At 44.2% G+C, this 12,777-nt stretch overlaps 1 protein-coding gene across 1 annotated transcript in view; it reads left to right on the top strand.

Moving 5' to 3' along the window:
* Nucleotides 1-11,036, top strand: part of LOC123762883 (enteropeptidase) — a 125,187-nt gene extending 114,151 nt beyond the window's left edge. Inside the window, exons 12-13 of the mRNA XM_069302011.1 lie at nucleotides 5,832-5,983; nucleotides 6,884-11,036. Coding sequence (XP_069158112.1) covers nucleotides 5,832-5,983; nucleotides 6,884-7,007 — 276 coding nt within the window. The 3' untranslated portion in view covers nucleotides 7,008-11,036. The remainder of the gene's footprint in view (nucleotides 1-5,831; nucleotides 5,984-6,883) is intronic.
* Nucleotides 11,037-12,777: the final 1,741 nt, after the last annotated feature.

A 12,777-nucleotide genomic window follows, 5' to 3' on the forward strand; every position in this document is an offset into this window, starting at 1 on the left:
GCCCTTAGAAACTTGTGTAAAGAATCTTTCAGAACATTATATACCACATATATCAGGCCAATCCTGGAGTATGCGGCTCCAGCATGGAGCCCATATCTAGTCAAGCATAAGACTAAACTGGAAAAGGTTCAAAGGTTTGCCACCAGACTAGTACCAAAACTGAGGGGTATGAGCTACGAGAAGAGACTACGGGAATTAAGCCCCACGTCATTGGGAGACAGAAGAGTTTAAGGGGACATGATCACCACATACAAGATTCTCAGAGGAATTGATAGGGTAGATAAAGACAGACTTTTTAACACAAGGGGCACATGCACTATGGGACACAGGTGGAAACTGAGTTCCCAAATGAGCCATAGAGACGTTAGAAAGAATTTTTTCAGTGTCAGAGTAGAAGACAAATGGAATGCATTAGGCAGTGATGTGGTGGAGGCTGACTCCATACACAGTTTCAAGTGTAGATATGATAGAGCCCAATAGGCTCAGGAATCTGTACACCTGTTGATTGACGGTAGAGAGGCGGGACCAAAGAGCCAGAGCTCAACTCCCGCAAGCACAATTAGGTAAGTATAATTAGTAAGTACACACACACATACGTACAAATACATATATACATACATATATACACTCGCGTGCATTCACATACATTTGTCTCTTTTACTCTGACAGGGCGAGATAGCTGATCGAGAAACTGGTGTGCAATTAAGCACTTAATCACTGAAGGTGATTAAGGTGCTTTTACAAGCTCAGGTTGTATAGTTACATCACATACATACATTGTATGATTGATACATTACATGGTCAATCTTGGGTACAAGTCCAATATATCATCAAGTGTTCCAGTACTCATATAGTAATTACAGAGTTCAGCATACCTCAGCCCAGGAGGGCGAAAGTCAGTCAGTATGGGACATTCTATAATATAATGTTCAAGAGAGTGCATGTTTTCTCTTTCACAAAGTTGACACATTGTGTACTCGACATTTGGGTTTTGAGAAAGCTGCCAGATACGTCTATATCCCAGGCGTATTCTGGCCACTATAACATCACATTGCCGGGTTCTTGTTCTATTAGTCCCATATGTGAATGTCTCCTCACGATATCTATCATAATATTTAATGCTACAACTTTCAGGTCTTTGTGAATTCGTTAGGTCTGTGAGATCTTCATTAGATATTTGTTTAAGTATTCTCTTTGTCACTGCTAATGAAACATCCATATCATTGTTTACCACTGTTTTTCTACAGGCAGTCTTTGCAAGCATATCAACAGTGTCATGCCTTGAGATGCCAACATCTGATGGTATCCATAGGAATTTAATCTCAAATCTGTTTTCTTTGGCAGCTAAAACATTCATTCGAATATCACTGACTATTTTCTGGGTGTCACTACTATGTGCGTTCAATGCCAGGAGTGCACTCTGCGAGTCACAGTAAATAAGTCCACTTCCTTTGTCTTTTAAAAATTCAGTGGCAAGGTATACGCCTGCAAGTTGGGTTTGAGTTGTACTTGCCCAGTCATTGACGCGCTTCATTACTGTATGTACGAGAGAAGATTATTCAAATATATTACATGCACATCCGGTACATCGTCCACCTTCTACAGAGCCGTCGGTATAGCACTGATACACATCGTTACCCATACTCTGAGTACTTTCAGTGATGCTGCACAGTGTTAACTGTTTTAATAATGTAGAGTGCACACTATCTTTCTTGGGCGCATTTACAAAATCAATTGATAGATCCCAGTTATCCCATGGAGTAATTGGTTGATTAATCATTAATTGAGTTGGTACATATTTAATATTTAGATGGAGTTGGCTACCTTGTAGAACCAAAATATATAATCAGATTTCGTTCTTCTTCTATAGACCTCAGGTGAGTGCAGCATATTAGAAAGTTTAGCTTGAAACTTCATGTGTTGCCTAGATCTACTCAATGCCTTCATGCCGAAAACTGTGCTAATAGACAAAATTCTCTCACTTATGGTAGGTAATTTTAACTCTGCTCTCATATTAACTATTCTCGTGGACTTTGGAGCCCCAAGGATGAGACGCATAGCTTCATTTTGTAAGGTTTCAAGAGATTTCAGCTCTTTGTCAGTATACAGTGTGAGATGTAGAGCATTGTAGTCAATCACTGAGCGTATAAATGATACATAAAACATTCTAGCAAGTCTCACATTAATTCCATGATTGACACCAACAAGGACCCGCAAGGGCTTTAATCTCTCCCAGAGTCTCCTCTTGAGAGAAGAAAGGTACGTAGTGAAAGGTAAGGTACTATCCAATGGAGTATCTAAGCAACAGAAGATAGTGAGTCACTGTGAGGGTTGAGGTCTCAGATTGGAGAAACGTCACCATTGGAGTCCCGCAGGGTTCAGTCCTTGGATCTAAACTGTTTCTGATATACGTAAATGGTATAGTAAAAGTAAATGGCCCAGAGGGTATAGAATCGTTCCTCTCATTGTTTGTTGATGATGCAAAAATTATGAGAAGGATTAAGACAGAGGAAGATAGTATGAGCCTACAAGATGACCTAGACAAACTGAACGAGTGATTCAGTAAATGGTTACTAAAGTTCAACCAAAGTAAATGTAAAGTAATGAAACAAGGCAATGGAAACAGGAGGCCAGACACAGGATACCGAATAGGAGATGAAGTCCTTTATGAAACGGACAGAGAGAAAGATCTAGGAGTTGATATCACACTAAACCTGTCTCCTGAAGCTCACATAAAAAAAAAATAACATCTGCAGCATATGCAAGGCTGGCTAACATCAGAACTGCCTTCAGGAACCTTTGTAAGGAATCATTCAGAACTTAGTATACCACATAAGTAAGACCAATCCTGGAGTATGCGGCACCAGCATGGAGCCCGTACCTTGTCAAGCAAAAGATGAAGCTGGAAAAAAATCAGAGGTATGTCACTAGGCTAGTCCCAGAATTGAGAGGCACAAGTTACGAGGAAACGCTGCGTGAAATGCACCTCTCGACGCTGGAAGACATAAGAGTAAGGGGAGACATGATCACAACCTACAAAATTCTCAGAGGAATTGACATGGTAGACAAGGATAAACAGTTTAACACGGCTGGTACACGAACAAGAGGACACAAGTGGAAACTGAGTACCCAAATGAGCCACAGGGATGTTAGAAAGAACTTTTTCAGTGTCAGAGTAGTTAACAAGTGGAATGCATTAGGCAGTGATGTGGTGGAGGCTGACTCCATACACAGTTTCAAATATAGATATGATAGAGCCCAGTAGGCTTTGGAATCTGTACACCAGTTAATTGACAGTTGAGAGGCGGGACCAAAGAGCCAGAGCTCAACCCCTGCAAGCACAACTAGGTGAGTTCGACTTGGTGAGTACACACACACACATACACGTGTGCCTCGCCCAAAAGGAAAAAAAAGGAAATGTAGATGAGAAACCCATAGTTTAATCAGAGATGTAAGCTAGCAAGGCAACTAAGTACAATACCATGGAGAAACTATAGAAATAACAGGACACTAGTGAGCAGAGAAAGTTACCAGAGTGCCAGGAATGAATAAGTCAGGGTGAGAAGAGAAGCAGAGAGGCAATATGAAAATGACATAACGTGCAAGGCAAAGACTCAACCCAAATTGCTGCACAGCCACATCAGGAGGAAGACAACAGTGAAAGAACAGGAAATGAAACTGAGGATAGGGGTAGACAGATTCACTACAAACGACAAGGAAGTGTGCGTGGAACTCAATAAGAAATTCCAGGAGGTCTTCACATCAGAGCAAGGAAAAGTCCCAGAGATAAGAGAGGGAATATCTAACCAGGCACAACTAGAGCAGTTTGTGATTACCAGTGGAGGAAGCATCTGCTAGATTTGGATGTGACAAACGCTATAGGGTCGAATGGTATCTCACTATGGAGTCTAAAGGAAGGAGCAGAAGCTCTGTGCCTACCACTCGCCATGGTGAACAACAAATCACCGGTAACAGGTGAACTGCCAAAAATTTGAAAGATGGCTAATGTAGTTCCGATATTCAAGAAGGGTGATAGACAGGAGACACTGAACTACAAGCCAGTGTCCCTAACTTGCATATCATGCAAGTTGGAGAAGATTGTGCGAAAAGAGCTAGTAGAAAATCAGGAGCGAAAGAACTTTGTAACGCAACATCAGCATGTATTCAGGGATGCCAAGCCCTGCCTCACCGGATTAATTGACTTCAATGACCAGGCAACAAAAATTAGGTAAGATAGAGAGGGTTGGGCAGACTGCATATTTCTGGACTGCCAGAAAGCCTTTGACACAGTACCACATAAGAAACTAGTTCACAAGCTGCAAATGCAGGCAAGAGTGAAAGGGAAAGTACTCCACTAAATAAGAGAGTAGCTAAGGAACAGAAGACAGCGAGTCACTGTGAGGGGTGAGGACTAGGAGTGGCGAGGCGTCACCAGTGGAGTCCCACAGGGACCAGTCCTTGGACCTATACTGTTTTTGATATACGTAAATGATCTCCCAGAGGGAATTGACTCGTTCCTCTCAATGTTTGCTGATGATGCAAAAATTACGAGGATGATCAAGAAACAGGAAGATAGTATGAGGCTACAAGATGACCTAGACAAACTGAATGAATGGTCCAACAAATGGCTACTAAAGTTCAACCCAAGTAAATGTAAGGCAATGAAACTAAACGGAGGAAATAGGAGGCCAGACACTAGATACCGAATGGAACATGTCCGTCACGAAACGGACAGAGTCAAGGCCTTGAAACTTTTTGATATACATGTTGACCAGACCACACACTAGAAGTTGAAGGGACAACGACGTTTCGGTCCGTCCTGGACCATTCTCAAGTCTTTTTGATATACATGTATTGTTTAGCTATGAAAATACTGTTGGTAAGCTATTAGTTAGAAACAGCCCTCGTAGTGATAATTGTGTCATTTATAAAATACCTTGTAAAGACTGTAATAAGTTCTATGTTGGGCAAACATCTAAAGATTTGAAATGTAGAATTTCGCAACATAAATACTCTGTAAGACATGGCCAATTGTCTAATGCTTTGTTTGTTCATCTGTCAGAAGATGCTCACCAAATTGATTGGGAGATGGCGTCTTCAATAACGAATTGTAAAAGCACCTATAACAGAAACATAATTGAATCTGCTTTGATACAGATCACAAAAGAAAGTAATATGAACATTAGCAGTGGTTTATATAACTTAGATCCTTTTTCGATAGATCAATTAAAGAGCGATTTGAGTAGGATCATTGGAACACATTTGTCTCACTAATTTATTGTAAATATTTACTATGTTATGCTATGATTATCCATGCGTGGGCCTGTGTGTGGTTATGAATGGGAGCTGCATCGGATGGGTCAATAGGCCCTCTGCAGTTTTTGTGCGGTTCATATTTGTGTCCACTTATTGTACCTCACCTCACTCCTCCACCATTCTCTCCTGCCTATTTATGTCCAGTAAAACCACTCCTTCTGAAGATGTACTAATATACGAAAGTACTTAAGGAAATTCCTGTTTCAATTTTCCTCCGTGGTCTGACACTGTCATATATATATATATATATATATATATATATATATATATATATATATATATATATATATATATATATATATATATATATATATATATATATATATATATATAATTACAATTCATAATGCAGATAATAATTTCAAATCCTTATAAACGAGCATTCTTAAGATATTACTTGACAAATGCTGTAGAAGGCGTTTATTCAACGGTGACACATATTAATGTGTTGGGTGTGTGTGTGTGTGTTGAGGGCTGCGAGGAAGGTAGTAACTGTAGTGTTGTGTGCGTCGCAGGTGCCCATCATCGCCAGCAAGGTGTGCGAGGCGGTGTACGAGGACTACTTCATCACTTCCAATATGTTCTGCGCCGGCTACCGCAAGGGCCGCGTCGACTCGTGTGCCGGGGACTCCGGAGGACCGCTTCTGTGTCACCGCTACGGCCGATGGTGAGCCAACCCACTCAACCCCCAACCGTACATTACCATTAAATTATTAAGTCTACAAGTGCACTGACATGTGCACACACTCTCAGACTCATTACAGACATTAACTCTCAGCCTCATTAGAGACATATTAACTCTCAGCCTCACTAGAGACATTAACTCTCAGACTCACTAGAGACATTAACTCTCAGACTCACTAGAGACATTAACTCTCAGACAACTGGAACACGACAAGTGTTACCGACAAAAAATATCTGGGACAGGCAGCAGGAGACTAATAACGGAGGCAAAGATCATAGAGCTTCAGGACAGGAGTTCAAATGATTGGTATACTCCATCGTCCTTTAGTGCTAAACAGCTTTTCATATCATCCTTCATAGAAACATTTCTAACGAGAGGGAGAAGCAGGTTCAGATAACCGGAGGCAGGTACCTGATTGGCTGAGGAAGTACCTGATGGATAGGAGTCAGTGAAGAGCTTGCCTGTTGTATGTTCATTTGGAGCAATGAAAATAGGTGTACCTCTGTTCATCTTTCTTGGGTGACAAAACTGTGTTAATTTTTCCTGTTCACTAGGGTGACAAACGGATATGCCAGCGTTATCTAACCCACTAGGGTGACAAACGGGTATGCCAGCGTTGTCTAACCCTTTAGGGTGACAAACGGGTATGTCAGCGTTGTCTAACCCTTTAGGGTGACAAACGGGTATGTCAGCGTTGTCTAACCCTTTAGGGTGACAAACGGGTATGTCAGCGTTGTCTAACCCACTAGGGTGACAAACGGGTATGTCAGCGTTGTCTAACCCACTAGGGTGACAAACGGGTATGCCAGCGTTGTCTAACCCACTAGGGTGACAAAGACAGCAGTAATCGTCCAATGTGACTAATTTCTCTCCTTCCTTCAGGTACATCTATGGCATCACGTCGTTCGGGGAGGGTTGCGGTAAGCGGGGAAAGTTTGGCATCTACGCCAGAGTGTCCAACTACCGCCACTGGGTACAGAGCGTCATCTCCACTCCCTACCCCTGAACAATGCTCCCTACCTTCACTCATGCCCTCAACTTCGAGCGCTGCTCTCGTCCTCGAACGACGTGCTGGATCTTGAAGGTTTTCCTGCCCATCATCCGTCAAGATAACCCTGATCCTTGACTGCTCGTCGTCTGAATACTGCCCAAGACTCTAAAACAAACTCTGGCACTTGAGCACAATGTGTTACCCTCTAAACATTATCGCTAGTCATTATATTTAATACCCCTGACTCTTAAATACTGGTTCTAACATTTGAAAATGACCTCTTACCACTGAATTGTGCCACTTGTCCTTAAATACTGCCACTGACCCTGGAACGATGGGTGGGGCTGGATGAAGGGGCTGGAGCTGGCACGACAGTAATCAACAGGAGGTCCACCATGAGGGGTGGAGGCCAGGACCGGGTCGTCCTCGCTGCGGCACCAAGTCACAATAACAGAGGGAAACACTAAGGCTTCAAGAACCACCAGTCAGCAAAGGGTGACAACACTCAATGTACTCATCTGTCGTGGATCTTGACTCATTCTAATGAGTATTATGTGAGACTTGTCTGTCAGTCAGTCAGAGAGAAATGCTATGATGGCCTTGTGCTAAGCGAAGATGAACTATGGTTGTGAGTTTCACAGATGAAGGCGTGATCAAGTCTTTACGCCTGACGGACGTACACAAACTCCTCAGACAAATAGAGTGAATCAGATCACCTATGACGAGCGCAGAGGAGCGTCGCAGGTACCATCACCATCAGTGATGGGAGCCAGTGGAAAAGGGAGAGACCACCGTCCCATGGAATAGTCACCATCACTTCCCACGCTTTTCAACGAGGCGTCGAACCCTTACTTGTGCTTGCTGGGACACATGCCGTCGTGTGGTGGCGTGTAGTGCTTGCTGGGACAGGACAAAGTGTCCCCCAGCTACTGGAGTGAGTGAGTGGGGACGTGGTGTCCCCCCCACAGTTACTGGAGTGAGTGAGTGGGGACGTGGTGTCCCCCCCCACAGTTACTGGAGTGAGTGAGTGAGTGGGGACGTGGTGTCCCCCCCCCCACAGTTACTGGAGTGAGAGGGCTGGCACAGGTGCGACACTGTGCAAGAGAGGGCAAAGTGTACCTGGACAGGTGTAGTTAGTGGTGAGGTAACTTGAGCATCTTCCTCCTGTGAGAGTAGCAGCATCCACCTTCTCCGTGGAGTTAACCTCAGCTTTTGACAGCTCTTCAGTGGTGATATGTTAAGCATTATATTTTATACGTGATTAATAAATCCAGAGACTGAAATGCGGTACAGCAATATTTGGTTAAAAATTAGAAATTTTGTGTTCAAGCTTTTGAGAATCAAATCAGCGGAGACTTTGACGCTTGCGGCAGCGTTACGCTTGTGTAACCTGTAGTGACACTCCTGTGAGGGGGGGGGGGGCAGGTCAGTGCCCCGGCAGCGTTACGCTTGTGTAACCTGTAGTGACACTCCTGTGAGGAGGGGGGGGGGCAGGTCAGTGCCCCGGCAGCGTTACGCTTGTGTAACCTGTAGTGACACTCCTGTGAGGGGGGGGGCAGGTCAGTGCCCCGGCAGCGTTACGCTTGTGTAACCTGTAGTGACATTCCTGTGAGGGGGGGGGGGCAGATCAGTGCCCCGGCAGCGTTACGCTTGTGTAACCTGTAGTGACACTCCTGTGAGGGGGGGGGCAGGTCAGTGCCCCGGCAGCGTTACGCTTGTGTAACCTGTAGTGACACTCCTGTGAGGGGGGGGGGGGCAGGTCAGTGCCCGACACGTCTTACCTGTTGGGAGCTTATGGTGCTTGTCTGTTGCCCGTTGATACCTGTTGAGACTGTCAGTGTGTGTCTCACTCCCCCGTTGATACCTGTTGAGACTGTCAGTGTGTGTCTCACTCCCCCGTTGATACCTGTTGAGACTGTCAGTGTGTGTCTCACTCCCCCGTTGATACCTGTTGAGACTGTCAGTGTGTGTCTCACTCCCCCGTTGATACCTGTTGAGACTGTCAGTGTGTGTCTCACTCCCCCGTTGATACCTGTTGAGACTGTCAGTGTGTGTCTCACTCCCCCGTTGATACCTGTTGAGACTGTCAGTGTGTGTCTCACTCCCCCGTTGATACCTGTTGAGACTGTCAGTGTGTGTCTCACTCCCCCGTTGATACTTGTTGAGACTGTCAGTGTGTGTCTCACTCCCCCGTTGATACCTGTTGAGACTGTCAGTGTGTGTCTCACTCCCCCGTTGATACCTGTTGAGACTGTCAGTGTGTGTCTCACTCCCCCGTTGATATCTGTTGAGACTGTCAGTGTGTGTCTCACTCCCCCGTTGATACTTGTTGAGACTGTCAGTGTGTGTCTCACTTCTCCGTTGATACTTGTTGAGACTGTCAGTGTGTGTCTCACTCCCCCGTTGATACCTGTTGAGACTGTCAGTGTGTGTCTCACTCCCCCGTTGATATCTGTTGAGACTGTCAGTGTGTGTCTCACTCCCCCGTTGATACCTGTTGAGACTGTCAGTGTGTGTCTCACTCCCCCGTTGATACCTGTTGAGACTGTCAGTGTGTGTCTCACTCCCCCGTTGATATCTGTTGAGACTGTCAGTGTGTGTCTCACTCCCCCGTTGATACCTGTTGAGACTGTCAGTGTGTGTCTCACTCCCCCGTTGATACCTGTTGAGACTGTCAGTGTGTGTCTCACTCCCCCGTTGATATCTGTTGAGACTGTCAGTGTGTGTCTCACTCCCCGTTGATACCTGTTGAGACTGTCAGTGTGTGTCTCACTCCCCCGTTGATACCTGTTGAGACTGTCAGTGTGTGTCTCACTCCCCCGTTGATACCTGTTGAGACTGTCAGTGTGTGTCTCACTCCCCCGTTGATACCTGTTGAGATTGTCAGTGTGTGTCTCACTCCCCCGTTGATACCTGTTGAGACTGTCAGTGTGTGTCTCACTCCCCCGTTGATACTTGCTGTGACTGTGTGTCTCACTCTTCCTATTATATATATATTCCTGTATATATATCTTTCTCATCTTCTGATTCGATTCTCATCTAAAGTTTTTGTCTCATTCTCCATCTTTTACATCAATATATATGAAACATTTGCTTCTACAATTGAGAAAGATCTTCTACCTTTGAGAAATATATGCTTCTTCCACTGAGAAAGACCAGTTACTACCACTGAGAAAGACCACTTGCTACCACTGAGAAAGACCACTTGCTACCACTGAGAAAGACCACTTGCTACCACTGAGAAAGACCAGTTGCTACCACTGAGAAAGACCACTTGCTACCACTGAGAAAGACCACTTGCTACCACTGAGAAAGACCACTTGCTACCACTGAGAAAGACCACTTGCTACCACTGAGAAAGACCACTTGCTACCACTGAGAAAGACCAGTTGCTACCACTGAGAAAGACCACTTACTACCACTGAGAAAGACCAGTTACTACCACTGAGAAAGACCACTTGCTACCACTGAGAAAGACCAGTTACTACCACTGAGAAAGACCACTTGCTACCACTGAGAAAGACCAGTTGCTACCACTGAGAAAGACCAGTTGCTACCACTGAGAAAGACCACTTGCTACCACTGAGAAAGACCAGTTGCTACCACTGAGAAAGACCAGTTGCTACCACTGAGAAAGACCACTTGCTACCATTGAGAAAGACCACTTGCTACCACTGAGAACTACTGACGTTTGGCGTGATTTTGTGACCTGATTAGATTATATAGGAAAAGTGATATATTAGGTAAGCATGTATGATATCTTCAAGCCATGATGTACTCTGCCATAATTTGATACCTACATGTATGATATCTTCAAGCCATGATGTACTCTGCCATAATGTGATACCTACATGTATGATATCTTCAAGCCATGATGTACTCTGCCATAATGTGATACCTACATGTATGATATCTTCGAGCCATGATGTACTCTGCCATAATGTGATAACTGTAGACTCCTCACGCAGCGTCGTGCTCAAATACTCTATTTATTCTTAGTCCCAATATTTGTACTTTTGTAACAATAAAAGGTCTGTAAAATGCTTGCTGTCTTTTTTAATCTCCAAACTTAATTTTAGTGTGTTGCATTAGCGATTGTTTTTGTTATATTTGTTCATACAAATATTGAACTGTGAAGAGACAACATCGACTCAGGATCCCGTACATCGACCCAACACTTGTGTGTCCAGTGTCACCATGTTATCAGAGCCACATTTATACAGAAATCACTCTGGAATTTTGTTCTTCCTGGTCGATATGCCAAGATAAGTCGGGAGATATACGGTAGAATATTTTAACAAATAGAACACCTCCAATATGAGAGAATCGAAACCTGAAGCAGCCGTGTAGCTGGCCTGTGTGCTAACCGATAGACCAACCTCAGATCACTAAAAAGGACTGGGAATCGGGCGGCTTTTCCACGAAACCCTAGTGTCCAATGACGCCAGAGGATTGTTACAGATCAGACACACATTTTCTATCAATCATATTTACTAGGGGAAAAATAGTGCCTATATATAACTTCCTCACAACAGTGAGGAAGTAACTCGAAGCCTGCACTAGAGAGGCACCCTTCTTGAGCCCGGATGGACACATGTATAAACAAGTAGATGGGTCGCCATGGGTTCTCCCCTACGTGTCCTGTTTGTGAACTTCTACATGGGTACCATCGAGCAGAGGGTCTTAGTCGACATGGACTTGAAACCCGTCATATACTGCAGGTATGTTGACGATAAATTTCTGCAGGTACCTGATGTCAGACATCTCCAGCAGCTGAAGGAGGCATTCCAGCAAAATTCGGTGTTAATTTTCACTCACGAGATGGAGAGTGAGGGGAAGCTGCCCTTTCTAGATGTAACAGTCATGGAAAGGAATGGTGGCTTCCACACAGCAGTCTACACTAAGGAAGCGAACATAGGAATGTGCCTTAATGCCAATAATGACTGCCCGGACAGGTACAAGAGGAGTGTTGTGCTTACGTCGACAGAGCTCTCACTCACAGCTCTGGTTGGAAGCAGGTCGACGAAGAACTGTTTAGGGTAAGGCAAGTCCTTGTCAACAATGGCTTCTTTAACGCTTATGTTGAAGACGTTAATAAAAGAAAGGTGAAACGCCATGCAACCTCTGAAGAATCAACTAACACAACATTTGTACCTCCTATTAGAAGGTTTTTCAGGAACTCCTTTTCGACGGCTCGTAAAACGGAGAAAAGTGTCCTGAAAGATATTATTAATAGGAACGTTATTCCCACAGACTCAAATCAGAAGATACAATTAACAATTTACTACAAAAACAAGAAAATGGCCAACCTACTCATGAAAAACTCCCCAGACACCAAACAGAACACCTTGAAAGAAACCTACGTCGTCTATGCCTTCACGTGCTCACTTGGGGACTATCAGCCCTAAGATATCAGTATATAGGCAAGACAACAACGTCTTTTTCTAGGCGATTAACAATGCACAGACAACAGGGCTCCATCAAGGAGCATATAATCTCCTCACACAACCAGACCATCACCAGAGAAATCTTAACAAACAACACAGAAATTATCGACAGAGACAACGACAACAGAAGACTCGACATCAGCAAGGGCCTACACATCAAAAAGTCAAAACCACAATCGACAACCAATTATGGCATAATTACAGTCTACCCACTTCAAGACTCCCGAACCAACACAGAAGCAAGAAGATAAAACACGCAATGTTCCCATTGATTCATGTCCTATCACCTCACATGGCGTGGCAGCTGAGTGGACAGCGCTTCAGATTTGTAGTCTTGA

This window comes from Procambarus clarkii, chromosome 47, assembly GCF_040958095.1.
Source record: "Procambarus clarkii isolate CNS0578487 chromosome 47, FALCON_Pclarkii_2.0, whole genome shotgun sequence".
NCBI lineage: Eukaryota > Metazoa > Arthropoda > Malacostraca > Decapoda > Cambaridae > Procambarus > Procambarus clarkii.